This window comes from Ambystoma mexicanum, chromosome 6q, assembly GCF_040938575.1.
Source record: "Ambystoma mexicanum isolate Mex_15411 chromosome 6q, UKY_AmexF1_1, whole genome shotgun sequence".
Taxonomy (NCBI): domain Eukaryota; kingdom Metazoa; phylum Chordata; class Amphibia; order Caudata; family Ambystomatidae; genus Ambystoma; species Ambystoma mexicanum.
This window is the reverse complement of record NC_090937.1, coordinates 494,391,622-494,406,234: the sequence shown is the minus strand read 5'-3', so window position 1 is coordinate 494,406,234 and position 14,613 is coordinate 494,391,622. Positions and strand designations below refer to the sequence as shown.

The 14,613-nt window shown below is 46.2% G+C and overlaps 1 protein-coding gene across 2 annotated transcripts in view; it reads right to left on the bottom strand.

Moving 5' to 3' along the window:
- The window catches only part of LARP7 (La ribonucleoprotein 7, transcriptional regulator), a 681,751-nt gene that overhangs the window by 39,997 nt on the left and 627,141 nt on the right, over nucleotides 1-14,613 (bottom strand). For both annotated transcript variants that reach the window (XM_069630982.1, XM_069630983.1), the window contains exon 11: nucleotides 605-764. In XM_069630982.1, the coding sequence (XP_069487083.1) occupies nucleotides 605-764 (160 nt within the window). The remainder of the gene's footprint in view (nucleotides 1-604; nucleotides 765-14,613) is intronic.

Below are 14,613 nucleotides of genomic sequence, written 5' to 3'. Positions count from 1 at the left end.
TTTTTTAAAAGCTGTTCAGTTTGTTCACCTACACGCAGCTTTGAAAATTAATACACAGAAACATGATTTGTTCCTCCATACATCTTCCACTTCTCCTTTACACCATGTTTTATTTTAAGTTTGGGTAGTACCAGTCTTCGGGGGTTCACTGTAAAATTAACGTGAGCTCTTATCTTGTCCTGTGTCCGTTCACGGGAGCCCATCAAATCCTTATATGATTCTTTTCATTTTGGTAGACTACTAGCCAAGAGCGCAAATAGATGAGAAGGGCTACATGTTAAGTTAAGATGATTTCTACTGAGCACCGCTGCCGTTTCCACAGTCCCTAAGCACTCAGCATAATTGTGATTTTTCTGCTTCAGAAGAATTATGCATAATGTACAAGCAGTAATTAATTGTTCAACACTGGAAAACAGTTATGTGACTTTTTAAGCACTGATGGTCACAGATTTTGAAATTGTTTGAAACCCCTTTGAAAACTACCACAAGAATTAGAAAAACAAACACTGACAACAGAAAGCCCTATGCATAACACATCTGGAATTCATAGATTAAACTATTACACATTCTTATCACATTACTGGGTTTCATGTTGAAAGCTCACCTGAAAGGATACTTAGATTCCACTTCTTGTCACTTGACAAATCGGTTTGTTTGTCGACTACAACCTGTGCATCGTCAGGAGTTTTAAATCTGACATGACATTCTGTATCTCCCTCTAACAGATCCACATATACAACTTCAGCCATTCCAGAAAGAGCATCCTGTCAACAAGTGATAATGAAAAATATTGCGTTTATCTGCACGTGTTAATAGTGACATGAACTGCAGTTCAATCTAAAAGGTCACTAAAACGGCGATTACAATTAGTAAATGACAAATACAATTTAAATTTGAGCACTGACAAAGTTAGCAGATTTGGCTTTTGGATAATGAAAAGGTTTTCTGTGTTGTCTGGTATTGACAGCATAGTCACAGATACTCGTACCATGTGCTAGGTATTGCCATCACATGGACAGGTACTTGCATCACTTGCCAGATAGTACTACAATGTTCCCTAGTAATTGCACATGACATAAACATGGAATTGCCATCATATGGAATTTTACTGAACATTGCAGGTTTTGCCATCGTTTTCAGCTATTTGCACCATGTGTCACGTCTACCAATCATTTGCCTAGGTACATGAAGCATAAGTGCGGAATTACCACTATTTGCCAGATGTTGGCAAATATCCCACTTATCACTATATGTCATTACATGCCCAGTACATTTACCAATGACCAGCCATTTTAATCTAATAGTCAGGTGCCCACGTTATTTGGTAGGTACTGGAACCCACATACCCAGGTACACTATCCGTCAGTAACAGATATATCATATGCATAACATTTCCAATTATTGGCATAATATTCTCAGGTAATTACTAAATGCCAGATTTTATCATCATCATTTGCCCACTAGTATTGACCTTGTATGGCAACCACTGTAATTACTTATCCAGAGACTCACCGAATTTGCTAGGTATTGCCATCATGAGCTCAGGCACTTCCATTATTTGCCAGATATTACCATCAAATGGGTTTATGCAAACTGAGAAATAAACCTCAACTACACAAAACAAAACTTGCCAAATATGAACTCGAAATAAATACAGCAATGACAAATTTAATATATTTTAAAAATATAACGAAATAAACAATTTTGTACTATAAAATATATAAACTTAAAAATGTTATCTGCGAGCAAATAGACACATACCAAGCGGCAAACCAAAATGTGTTTTTATTTTTAAAATAAAAAATAATAATAAATAGACCATAAATATTTGGGAAAGCCCTTTGACTAAATTTAAGCCAAACGTCATTGTGTGGGTTTTCCCAAAATAGAAACTTCGAGCTGGCCTTCATTTGCTAGAATTTTTAAATTCCTTTGAATACACTTAGATGCCTTAGTACTATTTTCAAGAGCGGGATCCTTCCTTCCTTCCTTCCTTCCTTCCTTCCTTCCTTCCTTCCTTCCTTCCTTCCTTCCTTCCTTCCTTCCTTCCTTCCTTCCTTCCTTCCTTCCTTCCTTCCTTCCTTCCTTCCTTCCTTCCTTCCTTCCTTCCTTCCTTCCTTCCTTCCTTCCTTCCTTCCTTCCTTCCTTCCTTCCTTCCTTCCTTCCTTCCTTCCTTCCTTCCTTCCTTCCTTCCTTCCTTCCTTCCTTCCTTCCTTCCTTCCTTCCTTCCTTCCTTCCTTCCTTCCTTCCTTCCTTCCTTCCTTCCTTCCTTCCTTCCTTCCTTCCTTCCTTCCTTCCTTCCTTCCTTCCTTCCTTCCTTCCTTCCTTCCTTCCTTCCTTCCTTCCTTCCTTCCTTCCTTCCTTCCTTCCTTCCTTCCTTCCTTCCTTCCTTCCTTCCTTCCTTCCTTCCTTCCTTCCTTCCTTCCTTCCTTCCTTCCTTCCTTCCTTCCTTCCTTCCTTCCTTCCTTCCTTCCTTCCTTCCTTCCTTCCTTCCTTCCTTCCTTCCTTCCTTCCTTCCTTCCTTCCTTCCTTCCTTCCTTCCTTCCTTCCTTCCTTCCTTCCTTCCTTCCTTCCTTCCTTCCTTCCTTCCTTCCTTCCTTCCTTCCTTCCTTCCTTCCTTCCTTCCTTCCTTCCTTCCTTCCTTCCTTCCTTCCTTCCTTCCTTCCTTCCTTCCTTCCTTCCTTCCTTCCTTCCTTCCTTCCTTCCTTCCTTCCTTCCTTCCTTCCTTCCTTCCTTCCTTCCTTCCTTCCTTCCTTCCTTCCTTCCTTCCTTCCTTCCTTCCTTCCTTCCTTCCTTCCTTCCTTCCTTCCTTCCTTCCTTCCTTCCTTCCTTCCTTCCTTCCTTCCTTCCTTCCTTCCTTCCTTCCTTCCTTCCTTCCTTCCTTCCTTCCTTCCTTCCTTCCTTCCTTCCTTCCTTCCTTCCTTCCTTCCTTCCTTCCTTCCTTCCTTCCTTCCTTCCTTCCTTCCTTCCTTCCTTCCTTCCTTCCTTCCTTCCTTCCTTCCTTCCTTCCTTCCTTCCTTCCTTCCTTCCTTCCTTCCTTCCTTCCTTCCTTCCTTCCTTCCTTCCTTCCTTCCTTCCTTCCTTCCTTCCTTCCTTCCTTCCTTCCTTCCTTCCTTCCTTCCTTCCTTCCTTCCTTCCTTCCTTCCTTCCTTCCTTCCTTCCTTCCTTCCTTCCTTCCTTCCTTCCTTCCTTCCTTCCTTCCTTCCTTCCTTCCTTCCTTCCTTCCTTCCTTCCTTCCTTCCTTCCTTCCTTCCTTCCTTCCTTCCTTCCTTCCTTCCTTCCTTCCTTCCTTCCTTCCTTCCTTCCTTCCTTCCTTCCTTCCTTCCTTCCTTCCTTCCTTCCTTCCTTCCTTCCTTCCTTCCTTCCTTCCTTCCTTCCTTCCTTCCTTCCTTCCTTCCTTCCTTCCTTCCTTCCTTCCTTCCTTCCTTCCTTCCTTCCTTCCTTCCTTCCTTCCTTCCTTCCTTCCTTCCTTCCTTCCTTCCTTCCTTCCTTCCTTCCTTCCTTCCTTCCTTCCTTCCTTCCTTCCTTCCTTCCTTCCTTCCTTCCTTCCTTCCTTCCTCTCCCTTATCCATCTCCATGCAGTGGGTCAACCAGCTCAATGGCCCCTCAAGCCCAGATTATGGCTTTCACTGATTGGCCATATACCAGTATGGGGTTCCTGTACTTCAGTAAGGAACTCGGGAATAGTCAATAGAACAGCGTTCCTACTGAAAAACAAAAATTCAAAATAATCAAGGAAATAGTCTCTAAAGTTAATCCACTTTAATGTATCCTTCCTTAAAACAATTTTTATGAAGTTAAAGAGTCGGACGATCACAACTTAATCATCAAAATTCTGAATTTAATATATGTAAAATAAAATCCAACATTATTTTACAAAGATAATGAAAATAATTTCCCAAAATACATGTAGTATATCTAAAATCATACACACGATACAAGAAGGAAATACAAAACACAAATAATGTAATGTAAGACAAACCAAGTGTGCTTTCTGATTCCTTATTGAAAACCTAATGGGATAGAATTGTTTTGGCCTTTTAGGTTTGTAACATTAAATGGCCTGTCTATATTATGTTAGTCCAAGGTCCTTAGGCAGTAGTAAAAGAATTGTCTAATGGATGAGCCCAGTCTCAGTGAAGTGCTTGGACCAGAATCAAGATTGGAGCAGGTCAGCAGGTGAGTGCACCTCTAGATAGTGGACTATGCGATTCATGGAAACCCTCTGAAGGATTTTAGAGTGGTACAGAAGGAGAGACAGACCTGTAGATTGAGGGGTCCTGGCCACAAACAAGCCCCCCCTCCTCGGGTCCAACCTATAAAGCATTTCCTCCTCCTTCAAGGGGGAAGGTGGTGGGGAAAAATAGACAGGCAGTTTGATCTTTTGAGTAATATGAATAGCACACAACTTCAGGCAAAAGCAATGGCCTAACCCTGAGAGTAACCTTCTTTCGAAGGGATTGTGTCCTCTGACGTATTCCTTATCTTGATAGATCATCTCCAGCTTGCTGGCCTCGGAAATTCTTTTTCAGTAGAGGGCGCTGCGCGTCGATGTCCGTTGAGCCGATGTCCCTCGACAGCCTCCATATCGGTGCCGACGTCGTCATGCGTATAAATAGACTTGCGCAGCGTCCGTTGTTCAGTTCTGTTTTTCTGCGCTTCGTGGGCCTCGGAATCGCGTTGCTCAGTTCGTTACTCAGAGAATATCTTAATTATTCCTCGAGAATAAACCAACTCTTACTCAATGGCTCCCTCATCGGAACCGACGACTCCACGGTCCGGCTTCAAAAAATGTCGAGACTGTGGAAAGAAAATGTCGTTGACAGATCCTCACAGGATCTGTTTGTGGTGCCTGGGATCGGAGCACCAATGTTCGGAGTGCGAGGACTGCATGTCCATGACGGCGAAAGCCTTGAAGGAGCGCAAGGGGAAGCTTGAGAGAGGTAAGACAGTTAAAACTCCTTCGAAAGTTTCCTCGGCAGAGTCGAGACATTCGTCTCCTCGTCGACACAGGAAACATTCTCGGTCTAGGTCTCGAAGCAGCTCCCACTACTCAAGATCCAAGCATTCAAGTAAGAGACGAAGATCCCCTTCCTCGTCTTCATCTGTTTCTCCGGAAAAAGTCACCTGCCCCGAATTCCGTAAAAGGATGCTTAGCGTCTTCGAGAAAGCGGCCTCGACCCCCACAAAGACAGCTGAGGGTGAAAGAACCGAAAAATCTAAACGCCGCGAGTCGTTGCACCCGGCGAAAGAAACTACTCGAGAGCGTCATGAACCCTCGAGCAAAGGCACTGTGCCATCGACGCCATCGTCGAAGGTCCCTTCGACGCATAAATCTGCGTCATCGATGCCATTATCGAAGGGCTCATCGACGCATAGGTCGATCGAATCGACGCCGAAAAAGAGCAAACCCACGGCTGTCACTAACGCACAGCCAGTGGTCATACCCAGAGCCTCGATCATGACTTGAGGTCATCGACACCCTCGAGTAGGATCCCGATCCTCTCAAGTTCTTTGAGGCCACTTCCAATCTTCGATGCCTTTTTCGGTGTTTTCGAAGCCTTTAACGTCCGTGTCGACGTTTTCCCAATTACGACAAATTTAGCCCCTTCTGCTCTGGAAATGGGATTCAAGCCATTTCCAAGGTCTGATCATTTCAGACCTTTGTCTTCAATCTATGAGGAAGGGGAGGAATCAGATCAAGAAAGACCCTTTGGGGTGCAGAGATCTGCAACACCAGAACCAGAGGAATTTACCTCTGAGGAAAATAGGACCTTAGAGAATCCCTACATGAGGCAAGTGGGTTAGATACTAACCCAGAAATAGAATTTGTCAAACCAGACCCATGGGAACATGCTGAGACCCCTTACTGAATTTTAATGGCAAGAATTATAGAATTCATGGGTTGGTCTACACCTTCACCTGCATTCCAACAGGATGCCCTTACAGACATCTTAGTCAAAGGCCCACAGGAGGATCGTGTGGTTCCATTTCACGCTGTATTACAAAGAAAAATATTGGCTAACTGGGAAACTCCTGAGGTTATCCCGGCGGTTAACAAAAAGTTATCAGCCAAATATAGGGTATCTACTACTGACCCGGAATTTTTGTCTAAACATCCAACTCCAGAGAGTCTGGTTGTCCAGGCAGCAACTGCATCAGGCAGTAGATCGGCATCCCCTACTGTTCCACAGGACAGGGATGACAAAAAATACGACACTATGGCTAAGAAAGTTTTTTTCTGCATGTAGCATGGCGTTGAAATCTATTAACGCTACTTGTACGCTCGCAAGGTTGAGCCATACACTTTGGGAGTGTGCTTCATCAGCGGCTGACTGCCTCCCAGAGGGAGAAGAAAGGGAAGCGTTTCTAAACATCATTAAGGATGGTAAAGACGCAATGTGCGAATCCCTTCAAACTGGCATTGATTCTGCTGACAGCATCAGTAGGGCCATGGCGGCAAGTACTACAACTGCAGATTTGCGTGGTTGCGAAAGTCTGGGTTTGCTCCAGATGTACAAGCCAGACTTTTAAATATGCCCTTTGATGGCTCTTTGTTTGGTAAGAAGGCGGATGACAGCCTAGAAAAGTTACAGACATCCAAAGCAGCAGCAAAATCCCTGGGTGCTGCAATCTGCCAAATGCCATATCGCCCCTCAGGAACCTCTTGGAGAGGTAAGTCCTTTCGCTTTTATTCCGCATTTGGAAAAGACAGAGGACAGTCGGTTCAAAGAGGTCAAAAAAGATTCACCCGACTGGACGGGGTAAAAATATAAAAGCCGCAGCAGCAGGTACCTCTTAACCATCGGCACCTGCATCAGCTGCCTCTAAATCTCTTTGAGGACTCTCCTCACAAGACACCAGTAGGGGGCAGGCTAACTCAACATCTGACGGAATGGCAGGCTATTACGTCAGATGCTTGGGCATTGGAGACAGTTGCCCAAGGTTACCACCTGCCTTTTCTACGCATTCCTCAGAGTCCTCCACCGGGGAACAGCTCTCGGAAAGTTCCAGATCCGCTCCTCTTGCAGGAAATTGTAGACCTGCTGGAGAAAGGTGCCATAGAACCGGTACCTGTAGCAGAGAGGAACAAGGGCTGGTACTCCCCCTACTTCCTAATACCGAAGGAGGACGGAGGACTGAGACCCATCTTGGACTTACGAGAATTGAACAAGTTCCTCAGGAAGGACAAGTTCAAGATGGTAACTCTTTCTCAGATCCTTCAGGCCCTCCAGCTCCAGAACTGGCTGGTATCTCTGGACCTTCAGGATGCTTATTTCCATGTGCCAATCCATCTCAAACACAGGAAATACCCGAGTTTCGCAATTGGCTACACATTATCAATTTCGAGTTCTGCCATTTGGGCTGACCTCCGCCCCGAGGGTCTTCACCAAGCTAATGTCGGTAGTGGCTGCAAGTCTAAGGAGGGAAGGGATTCATGTCTACCCCTATCTGGACGATTGGCTGATCAGAGCTGTATCTCCGGAACAAGCGCAGATCCAGCTAGATTATGTCTGCCACTTCCTTCACAAACTGGGCTTCTCCCTCAATTTAAAGAAGTCACAGATGATACCATCACAGAGAATCCAGTTCATTGGAGCGGTCCTGGACACTTCCCTGGGAAAAGCCTCGCCACCAGAGGTGAGGGCTCAAGATATTCTGCAGATGGTCACCAAGTTTCAAAATGCCCAACGTCTCCCAGCCTTTGACTTTTTGAGGTTGCTAGGCCTCATGGCATCCTGAATCTTCCTTGTGCCAGAGGCTCGCCTGAGAATGAGATCTCTTCAGTGTGCACTGAGAACTCAGTGGTCGCAATTCTCAGGGAGAATGACAGACCTCTTTCAGGTTCCAGACAAGGTGGCTCGAGACCTTCCGTGGTGGGCCTGCCAGGAAAACATCTTGAAGGGAGAACTGTTTTGGCAACCATGGCCGGAGATAACAGTCACAGATGCCTCACTCACGGGGTGGGGAGCCCATACCAACGACTTGACCATCAGCAGTCGTTGGTCTCCATCGGAGTCCAGACTACATATCAACCTGTTAGAGCTGAGAGCAATCAGACTAGCGCTGAAGGCTTTTCTGCCATCTGTACAGGGGAAAAATGTCCTGATAATGACGGACAACACAGTGGCCATGCACTACCTCAACAAAAGAGGAGGCATAGGATCACTGCCACTGTGCAGAGAGGCGATGCAGCTCTGGTTTTGGGCAATCCAAGAAGGAATCTCTCTGTCGGCAGTTCACTTAGCTGGAGAGAAAAACTTGACAGTGGACGCTCTGAGCAGGCAGAGTACAGTCTCCCACGAGTGGGAACTAGCTCAGGAAGTCCTTCAACAGATCTTCACCCTTTGGGGAACCACTCAAGTGGATCTGTTCGCCACCAGCTTCAACAGGAAGTGCGATCAGTTTTGTTCAAGGGAATTTCCCCCGAGAGGAGCTATAGGGGACGCGTTCGTAGTGGACTGGGAGTTACCACTTCTGTACGCGTTTCTTCCAGTCCCTGTCATTCCTCAAATGATCAGGAGGTTGAGAAGGTTCTGGAAAGCCATGAGCCTAATTGCTCCGGACTGGGCCAGGAGAACGTGGTACCCGGACCTTCTGGACATGTCCATCTGCCCTCCAATTCGTCTTCCACGCAGGGAGAATCTTCTCTCGCAGAAGGGAGGTCAGGTTCTCCATCCCGACATCAGAACCCTCAACCTTCACGCTTGGTATCTGAAAGGTTGAGATACAAGGATTGGGACCTCCCAGATGACGTCATGGAGGTGTTGCTTTCGGCAAGAAGGCCAGCAACTAAGACTTTATACCGCTGCCGTTGGAACAAATTTTGCAGCTGGTGTAGAGAAAAGAATATCGACCCATTTTCATGTGGTACATCAACGGTGTTATCTTTTCTACTCTATTTGGCAAATTCAGGCCTTCAGGTTGCCACTATCAAGGGCCATCTCGCAGCGCTATCGATCTTCAAGCGCACTGCAGAGGAACCATCGTATTTCAAGTTACCCTTAGTAATACAATTTCTGAAGGGATTAACCAATGTCTATCCTCCAAGACCATTCCAAGTTCCCTTATGGGACTTAAATTTTGTCTTAAATTTCCTGATGGGTACTCCTTTTGAACCACTCCACTCTTGTTCACTAAGGTTTCTCACCCTTAAAACCATCTTATTAGTGGCATTGACATCTGCTAGGAGGGTGAGCGAATTACAGGCTCTATTTTGTAAACCCCCTCATACAATTTTTCATAAAGATAAAGTTGTCCTACAAGTGAAGCCTAATTTTCTCCCAAAGGTGGTTTCTGAATTCCACATCACACAGAAGATTACCTTGCCTTCATTTTATCCTCCTCCCCATCCGGGGAAAGAGGAAGAAAGGCTGCATAGGCTGGACCCAAGGCGGGCTTTGAGCTTTTACATCAGCAGACTTGCTAGGATTAGGCAAGCAGACCAACTTGGGTAGGTTACTCAGGGCACAAATTGGGATTACCGATAACAAAACAAACCATTTCCAGATGGATTATTTTAGCCATTCTGGAATGTTACAAACTGGCAGGGAAAGAGCCCCCTCAAAATCTTAGGGCTCATTCAACCAGGGGTATCGCAGCCTCTTCGGCCCTCCAAAGAGGGGTACCGATTTGAGACATATGTGCGGCTGCCACATGGTAGTCTGCACATTCCTTCACAAGATTTTACAACCTGGATTCCTCCTCTAGCCAAGAGCCTAGGTTTGGCAAAGCTGTGTTGCACTCTGTTCACTCTTGAAGGGAAACATGGCAATTTTACTCCCACCTCCAGTTACAGACCACTGCTATTGGAGTCTATCAAGATAAGGAATACGTCGGAGGACACAATCCCTTCGAAGAACAAGTTACTTCTTACCTGGTAACATTCTTTCGATGGGATGTTCCTCCGACGTATTCCTTATCGCCCCTCCCATCCATCCCCTCAGTAAAACTTCCCTTGTGGTTACAGCTTACACTCCGTCTGGGTCACTAACCAATTGATGTAAAACTTAACGTCAAAACGGAACTCAGCAACGGACGCTGCGCGAGTCTATTTATACGCATGATGACGTCGGCGCCGATACGGAGGCTGTCGAGGGACATCGGCTCGAGTGACACCGACGCGCAGCGCCCTCTACTGAAATTTCTTTTTCCGAGGCCAGCAAGCTGGAGATGATCCATCAAGATAAGGAATACGTCGGATGAACATCCCATCGAAAGAACGTTACCAGGTAGGAAGTAACTTGTTCATTTATAGAACTGAGGGAAAGGGGTCTTTCATGACAATGCCTGCATTTCACTTGCATGCCTAGCAGATGAGATGCCTACTAAAAATGCTGCCTTCAAAACAAGGGGTCGAAAAAGTAGAATGCAAATGTTTGAAAGGGGCAGGCATTAAGAATGACAGGAACTTCTTCAAGTGCCAAAGTGGAATCACAAATTGGACTGGGGAAAACATTCACCTGTCCATAGGGAAACTGAGCAACCAATGAGACTGAAATGAAAGAACTTTGCTCCAGTGACCTCTTGAACGATGAGGCCAAGTACCCTTTACCCTTACCCACTTGCAGTCCCTGCATAGCCAGAGATGACAACATCTTCAGAAGTGGGGCACAACAATTTATCTGTAGCTCACTCTCTGCACCATTCTTAGACCTTCCTCCATCTACACCCATAAATGGATCTCGTTGAAAGTCTGCGCACAGCCACACAGCCTTCCAGAATCTCATCAGATATACCTCAGCCATCATATCTTCGAACTCAAGAGTCACGCTTGGGTGCAGACTGAGTTCAGGTGAATCACTGGACCTTCAAATTGGATAGTAGGTCTGCCTCTCAGAGGAAGAGGTCGGCAGATGGGCAACTCCAGATGTTCTGGGTATCCTGTTCTCCTTGCTCAATCCAAGGTGATCAGAATCATGTGAGCCTGAAATTTCCTCAACCACCTGAAAACTAATTGGATGACCAGAATCTGCAGAATTGCGTAGTGAAGGTCACAGGTCAACTTCACTAAGAAGGCAAATTCCCATTAACATAAAAGTCTGCACCTCGCGTTGCAAACAGAATCACAGAAGGGGCTCCCCAAAGGTCGAAGATCTACGCAGGAACCTCTGGGCAAATCCCCATTCCAGAGAGGCTGAGCCCTGCCTGCTCAGGGCATCCCAAAGTGTGCTGCTGAGAGAGGTTATTCATCAATGCCCAGAACCAGAGCTGCGTGGCCTCCTTGAGCAGGAGGCAGCGACCGCACATACCCTCTCTTGTTGATGTAGTGCAGGGCCACTGTGTTGTCCAAGGATCACAACATTCTTCCCCTGATGGGACAGCGCAAAAGCCATCAACACTAGTCTGATGGCTTGCAGCTTTAACAGGTAAATGTCTCATTGGCACCTAGCCGGGAGAAAAGCTTGCTCACCTGTAGATCTCCGAGGGGAACACCCCTGCCTTTCAGAGCTGCGTCCATGACAACTAGGGCCTACTGCCAAGTTGTCCAGAGCAGCTCTACCGCCATCAAGTTCTCTCGACACGACCACCATGACAGGCAGTTGGTCAATGTCCTCGGAACAAATGACATTTGACATGTCGCCGGGAACTGTACACTACATGCAGAGCAGCCACTGCAGGGACCGTTTCCTGCGTGCATTCTGGAAAAGGGTGACATCTGCTGCATGCTAGTGACTCTTTCCTCAGGCGGGAAAGCCTTCTCCACCAGCATTAGGGAGAATTCTCATAAATGGCTGATTTCCCTTACCAAATGAGTCTCTCAGCAGCTTTGCTGGATTTCTAGGATTTATTTTTCTCTCCTGGTAAGAGTGCCTTTTTTTTTTACACTTACATGTGTGTGTTTTTCACTTTGTGTGTGATCTTGAGCACTGGAGCCTCACCTACTCCATGGCCTCATTTTCATGTGCGTTACACAGCACCTTCAGTGCAGTGACACAGGGTTGTCTTTGAGATTTCCCACCGACTCAATTTTCTGGGGCTGACTACTGTCCCCCAGAAAAGGGTATAGTTGCCATTAACTTTACTTTAGTCACTTTAAACTACAGACCCAGTACACCCCATCTTACATGGAGTATTGTTAACTCTTATCCCTTTTTGTCTGCGTCTCTTGGAGCATTGTTTCGCTCCCTTTACATAAAGACTTGGCTGGTGGCAGTGGTATCTACCCTAACTTTTCTACCGCGATTATGTTATATAAAAGTGATATTGTTTTAGGCTATTATATTAGCCTCGAACATAAACCCGCTTGCCCAAATACATTTTATTTTGGCTCCGGCTGGGTTTATTCGCCATTTCTTTTTGTTAAAGTCTCTCATGTTTTTCTCTGCGCGCCAAACCGGGGATGACTCCTTTGTTCGCAGTTTTTCGCGGGCTTCTGCACAGAAGCCCTCCTTAAGGTGCATGAAAGTCTAGGTAGGCAGGATATGAGGAAGGGATCTTCGAACCCCTTCCATGGGTTCCCTTGGTAACCCAAGTCGCACTCCTGTTTAATTGGCTGAGGGGACTGTCCTTCCCAGGACAGCCACCCTGCTGTGTGATTGACAGCCAGGGTGTATGAATGGGGAAAAACTGCATAAAAAGCAGGTCTCTGGGACTGGAAAGGCAGAGTCGCCACTGGAACGAAAGAACCAACGAGGAACTGGCACAAGAGGACCCCTACAATGACTGAACCGCCCGGTGAAGCCCTGCTGCAGGTCCGAATCTTCAGAATCCGACGACAGAAGATACTCCAGGAAACGTCTTCCCTTGAGCTGGTGGGACCAACCAGTTCGCCCAAACTGCAAGCCAGGATCCCTCCTCTGGTTGAATTCGCTGTACAGAGCTACAGTGGGCCGGATAGCCAGGAAGGTCGGACCCTGCTTGGGTTTTAAGGAGCGCACCTTTTATTCGTTGCTTTGCTCTGCTGCTGGTTTCTTCCCTGGGTAGTGCAGGACCCTCCAGTCTTCCTACTTCTTGTCAGTCCGACAGTCGCTTCAGGAACCGTGACCCTGCAGGAACTACCAGGAACGTCCACCGCAGCTACAGCTCCCTCGCCGTTTTAAGGTACTGTGCAAATCCGGTTGTCCGTTTCGTTCAACCGCGGTAAAAGTATTTGAATTTTTTCTCCAATCCGAGGGCTTGTCCTTCTCTTCTCTTTGAACTATCTTTTCTACCAACCAACCTCGTCCGGAAACCGTGCCACAAACTTTACCGCGAACTACCCTGAACTGTGTGATCTTGAGCAAAAGACTTTTGACCCATTGACTTTGGCCCCAAGCATTTTTCTACCTGATTCTATCTCTGTAGTTCCTCTTGTTCAATTGCCCCGAGTACTTACTGTTGGTGTGATTTAATTTCTATTAACTTTGTCTTTCCCTCTTAAATTGCTGGAGTGCCATTTTGCTCCCACTACATTTTGTGAGCTTAACTTGTCTGGAATTTAAGGGAAGTGGTGTGATGTATTAAGAGTGTGATTTTTAGACTGCGTATAATAGTGTACTGTTATACAACTGAAGAGTGAAATAAATGTATATTCTTTTACTTGAAAAACTTGAGTCAGTGTTTGCCTGAATCATAGTAATTGCTGTCCTTTGTGTAACTATTTGATACTGCTCACTTACTCTTGAGATAAGTCTGGCTGCTCAGCCATCGCTACCTTACTGTGTAGTACAGGCTTGTACCAAAGGTGAATTTGTACTGTCACTTGTAGTTGTGTGTGGTGTTCCCAAAGGGTACTGCATATCATTCTGCCCAACAACCAGTGAGTCCAGAACGGCTCCAATGAACTGGAGCCTGAGTAGATTGTGTGGGCTGCTGGACCGCCAAACCTAGGGACTTTAAAAGATTCAAGAATTATGGCTAGGGACTTATCTGCCTTGGGACCAAATCGATTGTCACCATCAAATGGGATATCCAGCAACTTCGATTGTACCTCCAGGGAAACCCCAAGCATTTGAAGCCAGAGGAGTCCCGATGGATGGCAATCTATGTCCCCATAGAACGGCCACCACAATAATCTGCTGCATCTAAGCCTGCTTGAAGAGTCTGACAGGCTGCCTCCTTCCTGTCAGAGAAGGTTGCAGAAGCAGTACCTGAACACTCTGTCTGGTAATTAACACAAAGCCCTACACCACGTTCGACAAAAAGTAGGAGCACTTAGCTAACGAATAAGAGGCAGTCATGGCCTTCAACACCATACTCCCAGACGCAGAAACCGGATGCCTCGATAAAAAGGCATGAGTCCCAAGCACAGAATTGTATGTGTTCATCAGCTCCTTATCAACTGATTGGCAGGTGGGGGTCAAGCATGTGAGCTGCTACAACACCATTAGCGGATCAGCAATCGCTTCATCCAAAGGGATAGTTGTTTCCGACTAAAGACTCTTAACCAAGAAGTCTGTCAAGTTGTACTGCTCCAGCACCTTCACTGGGACATGAAGGCCCAGAGCAGCTACTACATTTTCAATCACTTACTGAAATTCCACTTGCAGGTGTGCTTATAGCGTCATTTGCTGAAGTCAGGGGAGGTGTCAAGGCTACTTGCATTGTGGAGCCCCAAAGCTCATTCCATAAGGTCTGCCTGGTCCAGCAGGGGATCATGGCTAACCCAAAGGGAACCAGGTCACCATCGTC